At 43.0% G+C, this 21,627-nt stretch overlaps 1 protein-coding gene across 1 annotated transcript in view; it reads right to left on the bottom strand.

Moving 5' to 3' along the window:
- The window catches only part of LOC133015801 (protein sidekick-1-like), a 197,228-nt gene that overhangs the window by 48,696 nt on the left and 126,905 nt on the right, over nucleotides 1-21,627 (bottom strand). Inside the window, exons 19-23 of the mRNA XM_061083076.1 lie at nucleotides 12,586-12,701; nucleotides 7,880-8,075; nucleotides 4,947-5,045; nucleotides 3,688-3,879; nucleotides 230-351 (exon numbers count right to left, since the gene is read on the bottom strand). Of these exons, the coding sequence (XP_060939059.1) occupies nucleotides 230-351; nucleotides 3,688-3,879; nucleotides 4,947-5,045; nucleotides 7,880-8,075; nucleotides 12,586-12,701 (725 nt within the window). The remainder of the gene's footprint in view (nucleotides 1-229; nucleotides 352-3,687; nucleotides 3,880-4,946; nucleotides 5,046-7,879; nucleotides 8,076-12,585; nucleotides 12,702-21,627) is intronic.

The raw sequence follows: 21,627 nt of genomic DNA, 5'->3' as shown, positions 1-21,627 counted from the left end.
CAGAAAGAGAGTGAAGAGAGTAAGGAAGTACTGAATGAATCAATACTGTGTGTTCGTATTTTGTTATTAAAGATTTTACCCATAAGAAAAACAATAAAGCACATGAGTCTGGTTCTGAGTGATCGGGTCTCAGGTCTCATTCGGCTCTGCTCAGATCTGAACTCAGCGCTGACCACTTGCGATCAGATCTCTCCGGAGCCGGATGTTAATCGGGCTCCTACACACGCACCTGTCCTTCTACGATCCATCGGGATATCGCCGTCTTCCCGTCGGAACCCGGGCGGAACCTCAGAGTCGCCGTGCGAGGGCTGATGTTGGAGATGACTAAGTTGGACGGAGCTCCAGGAAGTTCTGCAGATAGAAAACAGAGAGAATACTTCCTCACTCAGAGCTACAACAGGAACAAAAAGAAGAAGAAAATCCCTTGAGAGTTTTGCCAGTGCAGCCGATACAGCGGCAGGTCACCATCATACCTTTTTACGGGTGTATAAAATATTTACAGTCCTAAATCTGTAAGATTGTTGCTCCCACAATAATGTTATTTATGAAAAGAAAAATAGTCCGCACTGCATTATTGATGTTTCAATAGTAGGTTACACTTTTTTTGAAATAAGAACCACCTCTGGCTGCTGGTGTTGGAGGAACCAGGTAAAATATGAATTCATATAAAGACCAGTGTTTTTTTTACAATTCGACGAATTATTTTGAATAAATGGATCAAAAACTTTACTTTAACTGTGGAGATTTTTCCATGAAAGGACACATATGATTAAATTGCCCGAATCTGACTAACAAGGTCACAACTGGTACATGTTTTAGAATTGACTTACAATAACAATAATAACAGAGAAGAGAAAAGGAGGAAATGCAGGTCACCAATAATGAATTCAGAACAAAACAGATTTTAAGTCGGGGTGAGCTAATCCAATCCTTTTCCTTTTGTCCATGCTTGGTTATTATAAAGGAGAAATAAAAGATTGGTCACAGAAAAAAAAGATGTTAATTTTAGTAAAGCTCCGGCCGTCTCTCCCTCTCCCTCTCTCTCTCTCTCTCTCTCTCTCAGAGCAATTTATGTCATATTTCTGAGCTTGGCAATACAATACACTGAGATAAATCTGCACACCAGTGGAGGCGAGAGGTGAATTAAATGCACAGTTCACTAAAGTCCATTTAAGGCCAATAAATGTCTGAGTAGGCAGCAGGGCTCATAAATTAAATTTGACCCATTATTATTCCAGCATTGTTCTATCTCCGAGGGGATAATGAGTGACGGGAACCCGGGTAATGTTGCTGAACAGCCGTGGACGCCTGAGCAGCTCGGCCGGTCGGAGAGGAAGAGGAGCGGGGGGGGAGATGTGCACAGACAAGGAGGGAATGTTACTGTTCTTTGTTGGCAGCAGGATGACGTTACAATAAGTGACTGGATTTCCACAAAAACCTGCAGGAACATTGTGTTTGTTACCCTTTGGGAATAATTCATGAATCTTAATGACAGAAAAAATCAGGCTTTTTGGAGGACTGATATTTATGAGTGTGTGTAATTTGGTGCAGATTGGATTCTGTTGGGCCTGGGTGGAGGTGTATGAGCTGTTCTGATCATCAATATGTTCACCTGATCACTACAGTCCAGAACCCTAATGACTATTTGTAATTCGCTGAATCCCCAACCAAGAATCTACGAGTAAAATTTAGTTTCTTTGTGAGGATTAATTAAACATAATTAGACAGTAAGTGTCTTCCACAGCTGGGAAAGTGCTGCACACTCCAAAGCACAACAATCGAGTTTCCATTCATTCAGCTTGAATGCAGAGAAAACTGCAGAATCATAGAATCAGTGACGATGAGCACGTTTCTTACTGAGCACGTGTTTCCTGTTTGAGTCGATGCTTCTGTCACATTCAAGCTGAAAGCTGCACTGAATCATGTGAACAATCTCACATATATAACGCACAGTGGAGCATATACCTCCATTTTTCATCGACATCCATGAATGAGTCTCTGGGAAATCGATAGAAAATCTAGTGAATCACACAATGTTAAGGAAAAGGAGAACAGGTTCCTGGATCTGCTCCTTAATCCAGATCCACACTAAATTCCTCCCTCATCCTTCCACCACGTTTTGTGGAAATCCCTCCAGTAGTTTTTTTGCATAATCTTAAAAAACCAAACGAACCAACATCACATAAACCTCCTCTGAGGACGTCAATATGTTTTAGTTTGAACTCTTCAATCAGAGCAGACGGAGGCCACATGTGACGACGGCTCGGGAGACGAGAAACTCTGGAGTTTCTTTTAACCGTCAAGTCCAACAAACAAATTAACAATGGCTTGTTTCTGTAAAATGAATTTACATAATCAAAAGATCTAAACGGTCTCTTCAGAGCCACTTTTCCACCACGTCTCCTCAGGGTGTTGGGTTTGATATCCCCGTGCTCGGGTGTGATCCGCTGTAATCCATCGAATTCTGCTGCAGCAACACAAACCCTCACATTTGCGTAACACGGCAGAACACATGTATCTGTGAAGATGGAGAATCTAACACATCGGACCACCGGGGGGACGTCGGGCGGGTTTTATAGAAGATCTCAGGGGAGGGGATGTTTTTCATTGCGACTGTATAACTCGACCGGGTCCAGTTAGGAAGGAAACAAGAGAACTCTTCCTCTCTGGATCCAGTCGAGTACATGTGTGCGACAAAAGACAAATTACAGCCATCAGCCTCCATTTCCATGTAAGTGCATTCAGCAAACTTGTGAGGGTTGTAATGTGGAAATGTTGATATCAGCTGCCTTGCTCAGATGAATGACATAATTCTCTCAACTCCATGAATACATGAATAAATAAACAAGACAAGAATCTAATGCTCAGTGGATCTCTCTCTCTCTCTCTCTTTCCCTTCTCTCTCGTTCTTTACTCCTTTTCTCTAATCTTCAGCCCTCTGTCTTTCCTTCAGTCTTTTGCTTTCATGAATTAATGAATAACCTCTGAATCTAAAAAAGTGTCTGTTTCCATCTTTCTCTCACTTTTCTTGAGCTTTTATCTATAAATTAATAATCAGAAAATGTCAGAACAAAAAAATCCAGCAGCCGCCTTTCTTTCTTTCTTTCTTTCTTTCCCTCCTTTCATTCTCCTCCACTTCCTCTCAGTCCAGGCTTTGCTCTTCTCTGTCTTCAAAGATTCCATTTCTTTTCTGTGTTCCCTGTTCTTTCCTCATTATATTTCTCTATCTGTTCTTTCGTCCTCTGTTCTGTTCTTTGATTGTCTCTCTTGCCCTCTCTCTCTCCCATCATTCCTGCACCCCCCACCCCCTCTCCCTTCACTTTAGCTATTTGCAGTTAATCATCACTAATAAATGATTGCAACTTGGCGTTAGTCCAGTCAAACAAACTCATCATGCATCCAGTGTGCACATAGAAAACACACACACACAAATAAACTGCACACTAAAGCGCTGTCTAAGATGCTGTAAATGACTAACTCGTGTGTGTGTGTGTGTGTGTGTGTGTGTGTGTGTGTGTAGAGGGTGATGATTCATGGACGCACAGTTACAGCCACTTATCAGCCTTAGGAAAGACGATGGCATCCTAAGAGCTCATCAGTCATATTTACTCTGTACACAGCCGGGCACACGAGAAGAAACCTTCCTCTAATGTCGCTGTCGCATCCACTTGTGTGTGTGTATCGTACCTGGTGGGACGCCGGTGGAGATGGTGGAGGACGTGACCACGCCCCTCCCTGCGGCAGTGAGCGCCGCCACCTGGAGGGAGTAGGCGGTGGTGGAGGTGAGGCCGGTCAGCTGGTAGCGCAGCGTGGAGTTGGAGAGAGAGCGTTCCTCACGACTCGACTCTCTGTCGGACACGTCCCACCACAACACGTAGCCTGCAGGGGGGGGGCAGAGCACATGCTGGGTTAATAAAGCTGTTCATGATAAAGGTAATAAGGGTAATATAGCTGCATGTATGCACGAGCAGACACACACACACACACACACACACACACACACACGTAATGAGATGTACAGAGCCAAGAAGGAGGGAGAGTGAGTGGGTGGGGGGGTAACTACAGTCGAATCCCTGTCTGTCCCTTTGCATCTTCACAGTCATGCATCACACTCCACCACCTCCTTACGTGTGTGTGTGTGTGTGTGTGTGTGTGTGTGTGTGTGTGTGTGTGTGTGTGTGTGTGTGTGTGTGTGTGTGTGTGTTTGTGTGTGTGTGTGTGTGTGTGTGTGTGTGTGTGTGTGTGTGTGTGTGTGCTGGGCCACTTGTGTGTAACGCCCTGGAGAGAGTGAATGGTCCCACATCTGTCTCCTTGCTCACCAGGTGCTGGATGAAAAGCAGGTTGAGGAGAAAGGAGTAAATGTGCAAGGTGACCTTGATTTAATAACAATTTCCCCACTCCGGAGTGTGACTGTAAAGGTGCAGCTGCCCGGTGCTGTTACACTGGGCTCTTGTTGTGCAGGTGCCTGATGAATGTTTGGACATAATCCAGACATGTCAACACACAGACACACACTCATTCACACATACACGTATAAACAATGTGGGGTAATCGCTTAAAGGTTGGCCATTTAGGATTTTATAGCCAGATTTTGTCGTTTATATGATTTAAAAATCTTTACCTTCACACCATGTTGCCTGCACCCAGAGTGAGAGTTATAGTTTTGGGACATGTTCCATAGACTGTGTATAAAAATGGATGCAGACGCATGGATGCAAAGCTAATGAGGATGTGCCCGAAACCTGTATTCTCTCAAATGACCAGCAGGGTCATGTTTCTTTTCATCTATACGAAAATGACTCTTCTTCTCACTGGATTTAAAACATCAGTAAATGGTTTCCTCAAGAGTTTATGGTCAAAACAGACGATATATCAAACTCCAGACTCCAAATCTCAGCTCACAAACCGATGGGTGATGTCACGGTGGATTCCCACTTGGCTCTTACCAGTAACGATGCCGTTCCTGTCTTCAGGCTCCGCCCAGCTGACTCTGAGGGACGTGTCTAGGATTTCCGTGAAGCTCAGCTGACGAACAGGTCCAGGAGCTGAAAGAACACATCATCAGATATTAGTGTTATTATTTAGGTCATATTTTGAGTATTTCCCAGCTCTCACACATCCCATCACCTGCTGCTCCTCAACCTCCCACACCAGCTCGTAATCACATCTGCATTGACCACCCTGTCGTTTCTCATTTCATCCATGGCTCTCTAACCCCTCTCCCTGCAGAGCGATTAAGCTATTCATCTGAGACATTCAATAACACTTGCACACAAACACACACACACACACACACACACACACACACACACACACACACACACACACACACACACACACACACACACACACACACAAACTCCTTCCTTACCAACAGTGGACTGGTTCAAACCAAGAGAAGTCGTTTTGATGAAAGAAGAAAAGTTATTTAAACCTTCTCTTTCATAATATAATTGTAGAACTGCTTTTTCAATCCTTTTCTTTTTCAGATAAAAAGAGAATTGCACTTGATCCGACGTCCGAGCTTTCCTCCAGCACACCGAGTTATTTGGTCAGAGACAGTGATGTTCAGAATCTTCCAGTTCTTCACTCTTTTCATCTCGATGTTGGAATTAACCGAGGACTGAACCCACAACCTCCAAACTTCAGAGCGCTGTTCAAACACCCGGAGCCATTTGGTCAGACTCTCCTTTGCTTTTTGCTTTGAGCTGTGTTTCTTAGACCTTTTGTGTCTTTCCTTGGAAGTCGGACATCAAAATTCAATCAGTTACTTGAGGGCTGAACCCGGAACCTCAATATTTCATTTTATTTCTGTTTTTTGGGGGAGAATTCTTTGTGTTACTGGACAGAGACAGTGGAGAAAGACATGTAGAAGGATGACATGCAGCAAAGGGCCGGGGCTGCTGGACGGACTCAGCCTTGATGGTGGTACATCCTTATCCAGGTGAAGCACAGGGATGTCCCACCACCTGAAAGATTTAACCGTCCTCTGATATTCGGAGACATCTGGACATGTATGAGCTGCATTTGTTGGAGCCCTCGAGTCTTCACTTATGGAGTTGAGCTTCAAAATACACTGAGCCTCATAAAAATTGAAGCCTAGAACTTCCAAGCAGTCGTCTAACAAGCTGAGCTATTTAGTTAACAACTGTTCCACCCTATGTGTTTGACTTCTTTCCTTTGGGTGCTGACCAGAGGAAAACCCTGGCACCACCTTTGGCAGATCCTAGTGGCCAAGTGGAAATGCACTGGAGTGACTGGACAATTCACAAGTTTTACTGTTGTAGGTTTAATCCTGCGGCAACTCATTAAACTTTGAAGTCCTGCACCCGGAGGAAACGCTCAGAGGCCAAGAGGACTGTTTGGTAGCTTTGGCGTTAGGGGTTGAAGTCCAATATCCACAGATCGTCCAAGTGTCTCTCTTCAGGGAATAGGAGGACAACTTCCTCTAGAAAAAAAGTTGTGAGTCTGATCCTCATGAGACTCAGTGGATTTTATACCCAGAAGACTGTTGGAGGAAAGCTTCCTCTGTGAAAGGGACTTGCTCACATCTTGTGTTTATTCCTGACTGTGAGCCTCCAGTGATGCAGTACCCTCCTGCTGCTTGTCCTTAAAACACCATTTCCTTTGTATTTGGGTAGAGTGGTTCCTTCAGTGTAGTTTGAGGCTACAACCACACACATGTGCTTTCACTGATCATGCATGTGCAGGTGTAAACAGGAAGCAGTGGGTTGTTTAGATCCAGAAGACAGAGCAGGGATTTATTTTCTCGGACCGATGAGGAGGTGGAATTCTTACTGAATGTAAGTGTAAGTGTTTCCTAATCAAGGCTGGAGGTGGAGTAGAGGGTGATGAGACCCAATCAGGCCCGGGGTCCGACATCATCATCAGGATGCAGGCGACTGCATCATCATTTCCAAATCAGCCTCAGTCTCTGTCAGTCCAGATTAGAACCCGGCCCTGGATTTGTCAAACACAGTTTCCAAGGTTCTGTCCTCAGCTTTAGGGGCTTGAAAAGTAGTTTGGACAGGAGGCATAAACATAGTGTTTTAAAGGCATTTAAAAACCAAATAGGTTAAGTGTGGCTGTGGCCTGAAAACCGGCCTGAGGCACACACACACACACACACACACACACACACACACACACACACACACACACACACCTATCATCAAGCAAGAATTACACCCGCCGTTAACCCTCCAACACGCCCAGCACCCAATCAATACCTGGTCCCAGCTGTGTGTACATGTGCGAGTATGCGTGTGTGTGTGTGCATGTGCGACTGTGTGTGTGTGTGTGCATGTGACGTGTGTTAAAGCGTGTGAGCACTTGGCTTCTAATATCTCTTCCCCACTCGATAATTGCTGGCTGGTAATAATTGCTTGTCTGTCTGCCTACAGGCTATTGTGTTGATTTGACGATGCCGCTGTGTGTGCATGTGTACTCTGCGACTGGGAGCGGCCACTATTATGTTTATCCGTGGAACAGTGGGCTATAAACGCCAACATGCGAATCAATTCCCTTTTAAAAAAGACACAGAGGAGTGGAAACTAAGAAGAAAGAGATTAAATGGGAGAGAAACTAAAGTAAGAGCCTAAGAGAAGGCGGATGGGGGGGGGGTCGGAGAGTCGATGTTGCGTGAGCAGCTTTGAATCACACAGAACCAAACAGAGCAGGTCAATACATCTCCATTAGTATTCACAGGAAAGGCTGATAGAGTGATATGTTCAGGCATTATTTAAATTGAAGTGTGTGTGTGTGTGTGTGTGTGTGTGTGTGTGTGTGTGTGTTTGTGTGAGTGTGTGTGTGTGTGTGTGTGTGTGTGTGAGTGTGTGTGTGTGTGTGTGTGTGTGTGTGTGTGTGTGTGTGTACTCACTGTCCTCGTGTGTCTGCAGCATGGTGGGCGAGCTGCGTGGGCCGTCTCCAGGTGTAGTGAAGCAGAGGGTGGCGCCGAAGTACCAGGTGAACTTCTTCAGGCCGCTGACGAGTCCCGTGTGGCGTGCGCCCGGGTAGTCCGGTGTGATGGTCACCACCAGGACGTCCTCCGGGGACGACTCGGGCCAAACCAGCAGCTGAGATCCACCAGAAAAAAGATTTAGCGTTGTTGACATCTCCGGTTACAAATAAATATTCATGCCAGTTAATCTGTTTGTTGTGTGTTTCCCGGTATTAGTTTAGTCATGAATCTGACTCAACGGCATTAGCTCCAGGCTACTGAATTCAAATCTTGTTATTCCGGCTGCATTTATGAGACAAAACTTATTTCTGTAAGAGTTTGAAACAAAGTGAAGCTTTTCTAAATTAGGCTGATACACAAGGGTGTTCTTGTCATTTTAGTTTAAAACCAAATGGTTTTCACACAGTTGTGAAAAACAATATTCGTTTTTCATTCCCTGGAAAAATAACAAAAAATAAAACATCAGCATCCCCAATATATTCAAATTCAAGGATTTATTTACATATAGATGTTTCATTAACATACATTTCTACCAGCAGGCCATTATCAGTCCTAACACTACCTGAGGATCTCCGTCCGACTAAAAGCTTCATGAGAAGTGAACCCGGCTCCACTGTGGGACTTGATTTGTATTCCGAGCCACAGTGGTTTCATTTGCGTTGTTGCTTCGGCCACAGAAACAAACAGTGAAGAGCGTACACTTACATATTCATAATGAGAGATATGAGCCAGGGGCCACTCTAAATACAGTGCACATATTTAGAACATGAAGAAATTACTGGCTAAATAACTTTCCGCCAAGTTTCATCTGAATTAAGCAGAGCGATGGGTTCGTGGTGTGTAAATTCAGGCTGTTTACAGACCAGCTTTATATGATAATTGAATTCAAAATGTCTCTTTAATAGCATATTGTTGGTGGGCGTGCATTAACATATATTTGTTATTGCTGCATTTGCCTGTAGGTGTGAAAAGAGAAAAGCTTCTATTTACATCAGGATTCGTTTAAAATTCGAAAACTGACCCGTACGTCTCACGTCTTTCAGCTCACATACTGACGTTCTTAGAGAAGTCCTCTCATTTTCAGTTTCTACTGGGTTGATAATCTATTTGGCTTGTTTCTATGGGCAGCACCACATTTCTCCACATCGTCCTCTACACCAGGGGTCTTCAACGTTTTTCAGGCCAAGGACCCCAAACTGGTGGAGAGATGGAGCAGGGACCCCCTACTATATATATTGTATAAAATTATGTTTTATATTAAACTGGGCCTAGTGCCATGTATAAACATAGCTACCCTGTTATTGTGCATTCAATACTAAGCTATTCAAATATTACACAGGTTCATATGTTCATGTTTTTAACTTAACATGTGCAAGGTACAGGGTGGCCATGCCACTGACATTTATAAACATACATCTTGCATACAACTCTGAGCTATTAAAGTAATTCACAGATTCATGTTTTTATTTTAAACATGCATGTAGAAGAGACAGTGAATCATCAAGCTACCTTCGGATGCCACACATACTCCCACATTAGTGAGATGTCGGACCTTGATGGGTAGCACACAACTTATCTAACCTTGGACGGATGGAAGTTGTCAGGCAGAGGGTCAAATCAGCCTCACAATATGTTGGATGCAGGTTAATTTGTATTTAAAGACATTTAAATTTGTGGAAAAAAAATTATTTAAAAAAAAAAATAAAAAAAAAAAAAATAAAAAAAATAATCAACTAAAGATTTCGCGACCCCCCTGCAGTACCTCTGCTGACCCCCTAGGGGTCGCGGACCCCCTGTTGAAGACCTCTGCTCTACACGCTACAGGGACTGTCCATATCATTACAATACATCAGCTGCCTCCAACTTAGTGAACATTGTGAAATTGTCACGACCCTGCAGGACTTGGGATTAACTCCATTTTTAGTGGACTCGGCACAAGTGGGGACAGACACCTGAGACAGACAGCTGAGACACGTGAGGAGCAAGATGACGGCTGATGGGCCGAGACAGAACTCTGGAGACAGTGACCCAGAGATCAGACTCTATGTTTTTTACCTAGGACACTTTCTAATAACTTCAGAACTGAAACCGTACGACAGCGTCTTGCTGAGCTTGGAGCGACAGACCCCATCGACCACCAGCCTGCGTCGGGAAGCACGGCTAAAAAGAGCGAATAATCCATAACCAGGTCACACAGTCTACCTGCACATCGGTTACAGAAGCAAAGTTCAGATACAGAAGGCACTGAGCTAAATGTTACCAGGGGAACGAGGAGAAGGAGCTCAGCATTTGAAAGTAGTGAGTGAGTTTGTGACATAACAGAAACAGAACAAAGTAATTATGTGTTCTGGATAGATTGTGTTTTAAAAGACCGCTTCCACTGCACCTGCTTGTTTTTAGATTTCAACATTATAATTTATTAAGACCAGCCTTATTATGTGAAAGTATCCGATCAGCCGACCATGTGACAGAGACATGTCAGCAGCTTCACTTAATGTTCACATCAATCATCAGGTGACGTAGACGGTGGCGTTAATGTTGGTGCCAGACAAGCTTTTTCTATAACTGATGATTTCCTGAGATTTTCACACACAACAGAAAAGTGTGAATAACAACCAGCTAGCAGCAGCTCTGGATGTAAGCATTATGAGTGTGGTGACTTTTTTAGCATTTCACGAGCTAAAACATTGAAGGCAAAAAGTTTACAGCATTTGTGATATATTTCCAAGTATTCCTAATAAAGTATGTACTTGCTTTTGCAGACCATCGAGTTACTTTCTGCTATTAACAGAATCTAAAAACGCCCCTGGCTTTATATCACCTCTACATCCTGCAGTAGGAACCAATCAAACAACCCAAACACTCAGGTGCTGTTATTGGGAAGAAGGCCGTTGATACCCAGAGACAGTTGATTGGCTGTTTTTCTGCCTAGAGGCTGCTGCACTGCACCCAGTTAGTCGCTGTAAAATAAGGTTCTCTATTGTAATTTATTATCGGCACACAGTGTATTTTGGGTGCAGTAAAAATGTGCTGATGTGGCACCCTCAAGCTTCTGGTGCTGGTCCACTGTTTAAAGGGAGCTGGGAAGACTGGCTCTGCTGTTGCTATAGAAACTTCTGATCGAGATGGATTCCCAAAATGGTGATGGAGAAGAGACATGTTACTTGGTCCAGAGAAGGGACAATACACTTCTGCTGAGACATGTGTTTTAACGTTTTCTGTATAAGTTCATGCTTCATAATTTACTCTAAACACTTTTCTAAGTGAAGGTACAGAAGTTAACGAGGTTTCATCTTCAATCCGAGAGGCTTCCTGTTCAGAGACAGATGAAACATCTCCAAGACCCTCAAGGATGTCCAGTTGTCTTCATAAAGCACATATCATAACCTGGATGCTTGAGAATCTTTACTGTACACACAACCTCTTTTATATAGAAGCTCAACCTTGAGAATCTGAGCAAAATGGAATCTGTTTAGCTTGAAACGATTGCTTTTCTTTGTCAGTGAATATTATTGACTCTAACTAAGTGATACAGATGAAAACCGAAGTGCTTGTCTCTAAAAACTCAAATGTTAAGCCGTAGGTGTCAAGGACATTTAAGCCAAAGACTCACCAGAGCTGGCTCTCAGTCTGGTAATCAGTTTTCAGCCATGTTATTAAGGGTATTGTATATATTCACTGATCTGTGGTGGTGGTGGGGGGGTGGAAATGAAATGAGGCTTTGCTCCATGTCCCTCTTTTAATTAATATCATTATCTCCTGTCCTCTAACCAGCACAACACACCCAACCCGACGCACAGCCACATGTGAACGGCTCCAGTGATGTGAAGTGGAAGAGCCGGCAAACACAGACAACATCACACAGCCACATCAAACAGATGGAGAAAAGACCATATAGTATTTATCAACTAACAAAGACACCAACATTCAGACTCACACACACACACACACACATGCACAGACACACACACACACAGAGGCAGAATATGGTGTGTTTTCTTTGTCATGTTAATCAGTTCCTCTGGGTTTGGTTGGCACAGCGAAGTGAAGAATAAATCAAAAAGCAGAACTAGTACATATGGATCACTCTTCACTCTCTCCCTGCTCCCCCCATTATCCTGCTAGCAGCTCCTGTTTTCTTAACACCGTCTTTTTTCTCTCCATATTTAATCCTCTCTTTTCTATACCTCACCACACTTGACTTTGCTAAGTGTGTGGGTAAACAGGAGCAGGGCAGTGCACGACCTTTGAGCCAAAAGAGACGTTTTCCCCACAAAATGTACCAAACACCTACTATATAAAATATGAATTGTTCTCATTATTTTGTTTTATTTTAGGTATTTTATCTTTGTATTTTTCCTGCTGTATATCAACAACTGAAGGCATTTACAAACCTGAAAGTCCAGAAACCAAGATTCACGTCTTTGTTCTGTTTACATTAAATCCGGTTAGATTTGTTTTCACATAACAATTGAGGGAGTGGACTATAGAGTTCAGACTCTGTTTTAGTCTGACGTCTTCAGACTAAAGTCGGACAAAACAAAGTCCACAAAAACATCCGCATCTTTTATTTCATTGGACTCGACACAAATGTTTTGTAATGTCACGAGTCTTGTGAGTCTCACCTTGTATCCCTGGTTGATGCCATTAATAAACTGCTGAGGTGGAGGGTTCCATGTGAAGCGGATGGTGGTCGAGTTGATAGCTACAACTTCCACTTCCTGCGGGGGTGCCGTGGGAACTAAACACAGATAAACACACACGTTGTAGTTAGAGGAAGAGTTCTCAGATACACAAGGAAAACATGAATGGTAACAAACCTGAGACCAGAAGCTGCAGAAATAAACAGCTTTTTTAACCGAGTTCTGCTTCTTCTCCTTCATGAACTTGTGATACAGAACCACATTTCAATATTTCCTGGTGAGACCGGGTTCATTTTTTTAATTAGAAACATTCTGCGAGGCGGTGGACTAGTGGCAGAAAACTTGGACTACTGGCAGAGAAGGGGTCTCTGGTTCGATGCTGGTTCGTCTCCTCGGAGTTTCGGCGGAAACTTGCCTGGATGGTGTAACGAACCTGGACCTGTCCAAAGTTCAAAAAGACTCTTCTCCCTATCCTGTCTAGTGCCCCTGAGCAAGGCACCTTGCTCCCCGGGCGCCGTACCTGGCAGCCAACTGCTCTGCTCTGCAGTGTGTCCTGCACCAGATGGGTGAAATGCAGAGGACTAATTTCCCCAATGCATGAGTGTGTCTTTGCATGTTTGTGCATGTGTGTGGGATTAATAAAGTGTATCTTCTTCTTCTTCTTCTAAGCTTGCAGAAGCTAAATGCCAAACCCACCCCTCTGTTCCTTGCTGCTAAATGACCTAATTTCTCAATAAAATTCACCCCATCCATTGTGTTTTGCATTTATGTATTTTGCATATTATTACCTCGGGAGCGACTAAGTGAGATTAGCATAGTTACCCATCGGTGACATATCCTGAACAACGTATTAAATCCATTGAGCCTCTCGGGCGCTGACCTCAGGACAGCGGCCACAGGAAGTGAGATCCACGCAGATGATTTGTTGGCTCGGTTCTGTAGACGTATTATTCTCCTAAGTAAGGAGCCCTGTCAACCTTTATTACCCAATTGATGGCTCTGCACGGCACATCATGATTTATTGATTGAAAAATACAATAACGATCTGTATTAATAATTAACTTACAATGGGCAAAACGATTTAGTATTGCTCTCCTGTTGAGTTGAAGAGGTCACAAGAGACGTGTTTAAAAAACATGACAAAACTAAAGTGGTGGCAGAGCAGAAAATCCTGGTTTCAACTTGTTTGTCTGATCCAAATGCTCCAAAAGAGCTGGATCCTGAGGTTGTTTTTCATCAGGAACTCAATGTCTTTTAATTGCTTTCTTTCAAAAAAAACACACGCCTCCGCTTTTCAATGAAGCCATTAGATGGACATCACTACTATGCACAAGGGAAATCTCCTTCTGGGGCATCTGGGAAAAACTGAACTTAATATCTGTTGAATAGGTGGAGCAGCCCTTTATCTTACGTATATGTCAATCTACCATCCTGACTAGAATTCATTGTTTACGCTTTTATATGGTGGCTAGAGCAGCTCAGGAGGTAGAGTGGTTCGGCCCACATGCCAGAGAGTCCTTGGGCAAGACACCGGGACATCAAATTGCTCCTGATGGCTGTGTGTGAATGAGATGCATGATGAGATGCTATCGAGGAGCAGTGTGAATGTGTGTCAGGTCAACTGTGTTGGTCGGAAAATAAACATGCAAAACATATGTAATAAACTGGGTCACTCTGAGGCAGCATGGTGGCCCAGTGGGTCGCCTCCCAGCATGAAGGATCCCAGTTTGAAGTGGGAGTGTCCGTCTGTGTGACTTTGTGTTAAATATGTTCTCCTCATGTGTGTGTGTGTCTGATTTCCATTCCAGAGGTAAATATAATCCACCATGTTGTGTCTGGTTCTAACAAACTGGAGACATTTGCTTCATCCTTTCTAAAAACAGAACCTCTGTCTCATATGTTGATTTTCATTATACATCCATCTTCATCTTCCAGCTGCTTGGTGAAAGAAAAATGGATCCTGGATGGCAGTGAAGCCAGAAGGAGGAGAGAGGGGTGTGACTGGGAAATGTGTGTGTGTGTGTCAATGTGTGTGTGTGTGCATGTGTGTGTGTGTGTGTGGCTCGGCCCATGTGTAATAATATTAATTTACAGTCGGAATAAAAGTCAGGACGAAAAGAGCCTGTGTTTTAAAGGTGATTTAAACCCATGACCACTTCCTCTCGCCTTCCTTTACAGTCCTCACGTACTTTCTTCCCCTTTTCACCACCACTCCATTGATTTACGTGCGGAGGGTTCAAAGTGTGATCCTCTGCGTAGCCATATTTACCAAAATCGAGTGTTTATTACTGTGGTGGAAATTTTAACATTTGGGCATTGATTGATGGAAGGAACTACTTTGATGTATAGAAATATGAGCAAATGGATTCTCTTAGTTATCAGGGTGTTTCTCAAAGTAACTGATGTTATATGACTTCCTCACTTACAGGGTCACCTAACAAAGAGGTCACAGGAAAGGGGATGTGAGGGGGTTGTAAAATGTTGATAAGAGATGCTTGTAAACAGATGTTCACTCAAGGAGCCTGAGACCGAGGAGAAGACAGGATACTGATCACCTATTTCTAAAGATCAAAGAGGTTAATTGATAAACATGTGTTCCTCTCACAGGAGGAGCTTGTGAAGGTTTAAAACTGCTGTGTCTTCTGTATGTCATTGCTCATTGTATGAAATCTTTGCCGTGATTTGTACTGTGATGCCCATCTGCAGATGTAGAATTAAAACTCCAGGAAGAACACTTGCTGACTTGTGCTTGATTATTGGTAAAATTCCACGACAATCTGGCTGTTGTCAGGCAGGATAACTTGTGTGAGAGGACGTTCTGGATCTCAAAGCTGAAGGTAAATAGTGCACAAAAGAGTCTAGAAGACTCTTACCTCAACCTCCCTAAACAGTTTGGAGACGTGAGGACTGGAAGCTGAAGAGAAGGGGTGCCCTCTCACTGAAGTGATCTATGCGGACCGAGCACGACAAGCAAACAGTTTCTTTCTGGTGAGTAAAATTCTAATTTCGAAAAATAAACTGGGTTTATTAAGGTTAAGGGATTCACTCATTTTGTAAAAAGTGAGGAGCAGACGTGCTTGCATAGCAAGGTTTTGGAAACCGGTGTTGAATTCAGAGAAGCTTCAGGGTTTGGAACCAATAAAAAAAAGTTAACTGGGTTTAACAGTTTTTTAGTTAACTGGGTTTAACAGTTTTTTAGTTAACTGGGTTTAACAAAGTCAGGGTTTAGAACCACTGCAAAAAAAAAAGAAAAGAAGTTGAATTGGGATAAACAAAGTATATATAAGATATATGGAGTGTTTATTAATTTAAACACACCTTTAAGATTGAGCTCTGACGTCGAGTTTCATGATAATTATAACTATTTTCATAAAAAAGTAATAGCATTCTCAAGTATTTAATACCTGGAGGGGTATAACTAGAGAGAAGTGTGTGTCTAGAGATTTGAATGATATTTCTCTAAAGGTATTAGGATGCACTAAGTGTATTTAGAAATGTTTTAACCAAAATATAAAAAAAAACATTTATAAAAAAAAAAAAAGGGGAAAAGAGGTATTCTAAAACCTCCTATTAGGAGAAGTAACTACGTTAGATAGAATTGGGTTTATTAAAACTAAATATAAAAGAAAATAATCTCAAATCAAAACTCAAATTTAAAAAATACAGATAAATAAAAAAGATATAGATCAAATAAATTAAATAGGAGTTAGGAACATTTTTATTTTTTCTCCCGTACCAGTAGAACTTTTGGTCTGCAAAGAAAAATGGGTTTAAACATCAGTAAAGAAGGGAAGAGGAAAGATTCTGTAAATTCACCACAGCCTACCTCTCCTAATGTGCAGTACATGATAAAGAATTACGGCAAATGTTGTACTGAACAATTCAGCGAATGGGTTGAGAATTGTGGCTTTCCAAGCACGGGAAGTTTGAGTTTGAATCAGTTACAGCAACTCAAAGTTAAACTACTTGTGAAAGAAGAGCGGAGTAAAGATGATAAGCAAAAAAGAAAAAAGAATAAAAAAGTATTTGTACCAAATTGGGCAGCGTATGACTGTTGGGTCACAGAAGCAAATATCAGAGATAGAAAGCAGAAGGCAGGGACTGATGTTGTCTCCAAGTGTCAGTTTCTCCACTTAGATCCTGATCTCGACTCAGCTCCGCCAAAGGGGAGACCACAGCCGGCAGCGGTGCTGGACCAGCCGAGCGCTCAGCCGCCACCGCTGCAGACGGCGCAAGCGGCAGTTCCAGCCGTCTCTCAACTCTACCCAGACCTCGACCTCCCCGCTGCGGAGGGACAAGACAGCCCTCCAGCCTACAGCACTCCGTGGTCAGCAGCTCACACTCCGAATCGCACCCGAAGAGGTAAAGATTACGGTTTAAAAACATCCGTGCAAGCACCGATGGTGGAGGTGGCCGCAGGAGATGGAAACACTCAGCTGATCTATAGACCATGGACATTCACGGAAATGAAAGAATCCACCGTTTCATTCCTCCCACAAGTCCTAAGTGGGGGAACACAGTATGCAGTGCAATTGGAGGCTTTTTGCAAACAGTTTAAACCAACGAGTACTGAACTGCAGAGACTGTTGATGACGCAGATGGGGATTCATTTTTCCAAAGTGACGAGAGTTTTCCCCGCACGGGAGCGGCGATTGGTGGATCCAGACTGGGCCCATGCTAGTAACCATGAATATGGACAATTCATAACTAATCTGTGCTCTCGGAGGTCCACACTACAAATAGTGGCCTCGAGAGGCCGGATGCCATGGGGGGGCAGAATCGTATCACCCCGTGGGAAGCTCACTTGAGGGATCGCTTCATCCACGGCATCAGACCGGAGATCAGTGAGATGGTGAAAACAAACTGCATCGCCTGGGAGTCTGCAAATCTCGGGAAAGTCGAAGTACATGCCACCCATGCTGAAAAACTCTTGAACAGTAAGAAAAAGAAAGAGAAGTCTGAGTTTACAGAGCAGCTACAGATGGCTCAGCTGGCGGCGTATCAGACACAAGGCCGCGGCAGAGGGAGAGGTCGATGGAGGGGAAGAGGACGGGGACGTGGAAGATCTGACGCTTGTTTCATTTGTGGCAAAGTTGGACACTGGGCAAGGGACTGTCCTGATAACCCGCACACAAAGTGCGATTGACTGGCGGGGGAGCTGAGGACAGATACGGATCCAGGTGGTGAAAACGTTGAGACGGAGAGGGAGTTTGAACCCTCACATCAATATCGTAAGAACACTGACACACACACACCATGTAAATTAATGTTGGACACAGAGCAGATGATTACGAAGGCTATTAATCATTGTGAGTTTAAGCAGGAGATTAATAAAGAGAGGCTCATTGAGCTTTATGCTAAATATTCACATGATGCATATAAACAGATGCCGGAACACACGATTGTAGTGAGTGGTAAAGACATCACATTTTTGGTAGATTCAGGGGCCACAGAATCAGTCATTAAATGTGGAGAGTTTGATATTACTCCTAAAATGAGTGCCAGATATCTCAGAACGATTGGAGCAACTGGTACTACAGTGACAGAGAGATATACTGTACCATTGTCTTGTCATGATGAGGTTGAAGGGAGCTTTAAACATTCATTCTTGTTGTCACCACGGTGTCCAGTAAATCTTATGGGTAGAGATTTGATGTGTTTGATGGGCATTATGTTAATCTCAACATCACAAGGTATAGTCGTAAGTAGAGTTCCACAAACATCAGTGTTTGTGAAACATGGTAAAGAGGATTTAATATATTCGTATCAATGGAATATTCCAGACTCTGATCTCACTGCTGTAAACAGCACTCTTCTGCAACAGGCAAAATCACTTAGTACAGATGTGTTAACAGATGTTATGACAACACAAAGCTTACATTGTACAGCACACATCTCCGTTGGATCAGATCATTTGTTTGAGCAAAACTGGTTTAAAGAAGGCCAGGTTGAAGACAAACTTAGGCTGAATTGGCTATACTGGAACAATAACCACTGTGTTGTATCAGTAGCTCTAACTGACTCACTTAAACAAGATTTGCTTGAAGTGTCACATTCTGATCCTTATGTTCCACTAATCAAACCCAGACAGGAAGAATGGAAGGACTTGGAAACTTGGACCAAAAGGTGTAATGCAGCTACTGGATGGGAGAAAACATCTGATCCTAATATTGATTTTCACAGAGGTTTGAAGGTTAATCGTAGGAGATTTTCTGCAGTGATAAATGCAATCAGGAGTGTTGAACTCATTCCTGATATAGATTTTGTCAATGTTAAACATACACCGCAAATAGGAAAACCTCTTGATATGAGTGATGAAGGATTCAGTTTTGTGTTAAACATAAGTGACATTCCTGAATTGAATCAGGTACCGTCATGTGTGTGGGCTGAGCACAAATATGATGTGGGTCTAATCAAAGGAGCAGACCCAATAGTGATAATCCCTAAATCATCATATAGACCATGTCAAAATCAATATCCATTGAAAAAGGAAGCAGTGGAAGGTATTAAACCAGTCTTTGAATCTCTTTTAAGGGCTGGGGTGATAGTTCCATGTGAAAAATCTCCTGTTCGAACACCTATTTTTCCTGTTAGGAAAATGAAGGAATCTGGACAACCACAAGGATGGAGATTTGTGCAGGACTTGCAAGCAGTTAATGCTGCAGTACAGGCTCGTGCACCAAATGTTCCGAATCCTCATACTATTCTTTCACAGGTTCCATCTGAGAGTAAATGGTTTTCTGTGGTTGATTTGTCAAACGCATTTTTCAGTATTCCCGTTCACCCCGACAGTCAGTTCTGGTTTGCATTTTCTTTTGAAGGAAAAATGTACACATTTACACGTCTTTGTCAGGGGTATTGTGAGTCACCCACAATCTTTAATGCAGCATTAAGGGACAATCTGGAATCACTGGATCTACCAGCAGGTAGTGCCCTTTTGCAGTATGTGGATGATTTAATGATCTGTTCCCCCACAAAGGAGACATGTGTACAGGACACAGTGGCGTTACTCAAACATTTAGCTACAAATGGTCATAAAGTTAGTTTGTCTAAAATGCAATTTGTTTCGGAAAAAGTTACCTTTCTGGGTCATATAATCACATCAGAGGGTAAAACCCTCTCATCCAAACGAATTGAAGCTATTCAAACTATCCCAAAGCCAGAAACAAAGAAACAAGTCATGAGTTTTTTAGGGATGACTTCGTATTGTCGGCAATGGATTCCACATTATGCTGAAATAGAGGCACCACTATCAGCAATTGTGTATGGAAAAGGCCTCACTGCAAATAACAGAGTCACCTGGACAACTGAAGCTGAGAAAGCTTTTGTTGATTTGAAGTTAGCTATGCAATCTCCTCCGACATTAGGACTACCAGACTGTACCAGGCGCTTTACACAGACTGTGGATGAAAGGGGCGGGTATATGACATCTGTGCTGCTGCAGGACCATGGGGGACGACTGAGACCGGTAGCTTATTTTTCCTCACGACTTGACTCTGTGGCAGCAGGACTCCCAACTTGTCTTAGGGCTGTAGCAGCTGCTGAGAAAGCTGTGATTGCATCACGTGATGTTGTGGGTTATGCTGATTTGACGCTACTGGTGCCACATGCTGTTTCAATGATTTTGCTTGAACAAAAAACTTCTCACCTTTCAACAGCTAGATGGCTCAGATATAATACAGTGTTACTTGAAATGCCAAACATCACTATTAAGAGGTGCACTGTTCTTAACCCCGCTACTCTCCTCCCTACACCAGGTGATGGAGAGCCACATGATTGTGTTGCAGTAATAACTGAAATTTGTTCTCCCAGACCAGATTTACAGGATGTACCGCTGGTGAATGCAGACATGGAGCTGTTTGTGGACGGCTCAGCATCAAGGGATCCAGCAACTAGTAGAAACCAAGTGGGTTTTGCAGTAACAACTTTGTATGATACAATCATAGCTGAACCACTCCCATCACAGTATTCTGCACAAGCTGCAGAATTAGTTGCATTGACTGAAGCATGCAAATATGCAAGAGACAAGAGTGTCAACATCTTCACTGATAGTAGATACGCATGGGGTGTGGCACATGATTTTGGCAGACTTTGGGCTAATAGAAAGTTTTTAACCTCTACAGGTAAACCCATTACACACCATACCCTGGTTGCTGCTCTTCTTGATGCTGTGTTGCTACCTAAACTGATTGCAATCTGTAAATGTGAAGCGCATACTAGGGAACTTGACTCAGTTTCACGGGGAAATGCAAGAGCAGATATTGCTGCAAAGGCTGCAGCGAAACGTAGCCTGCCAGTTAATGATGCTTTTGTTTTGGATGTGCCCGTGACACCTAATGCTGATTTACAGGAGCTGCAAGCGAGGGCAACACCAGAGGAGAAGGTTGTTTGGAAGAAAGCAGGCTGTTCTGTTACTGACGGAATTTGGTGTGGGCCAGATGGAAAACCTTGTTTACCTAAATATCTGTTTCCTTATTATGCTAAGTTGATACACGGTAAAGACCATGTGTCAAAGGGGGGAATGCAAGCAGATATACAGAAGTATTGGTTTACAAAAGGATTTTCAAACTACTCAAAAAAATTCTGTCAGAAATGTGTAATTTGTGCTACGAATAATATTGGTAGAGGAATCCATACTGCACAAAGTGCACATCCAGCACCAAACGAACCATTTGATCATTTACAGATGGATTTTATTGAACTAACACCAAGCGAGGGAAAGAAGTACTGTCTTGTTGTGGTTGACATGTTTTCCAAATGGGTAGAGGCTTTTCCCTCATCGAAACAGGATTCTTCAGCAGTGGCAAAGGCACTTCTGGGGGAATTCATTCCTCGGTGGGGAATCCCAAGAAAGATATCCAGTGATAATGGTACTCCATTTGTAAGCGCAGCTTTAAAGAGTGTTGGTGAGTATTTGGGTATCGATATGCGACAACATTGTGCTTACCATCCTGCTAGTGGAGGAGCAGTGGAAAGAGAAAACGGCACATTGAAAAACAAACTGGTCAAATGCTGTGAGGAAAC

The sequence above is a fragment of the Limanda limanda genome, chromosome 2 (assembly GCF_963576545.1).
Source record: "Limanda limanda chromosome 2, fLimLim1.1, whole genome shotgun sequence".
Lineage (NCBI taxonomy): Eukaryota > Metazoa > Chordata > Actinopteri > Pleuronectiformes > Pleuronectidae > Limanda > Limanda limanda.
The sequence above is the reverse complement of the archived record's forward strand: the minus strand, read 5'-3'. Positions and strand labels throughout refer to the sequence as shown.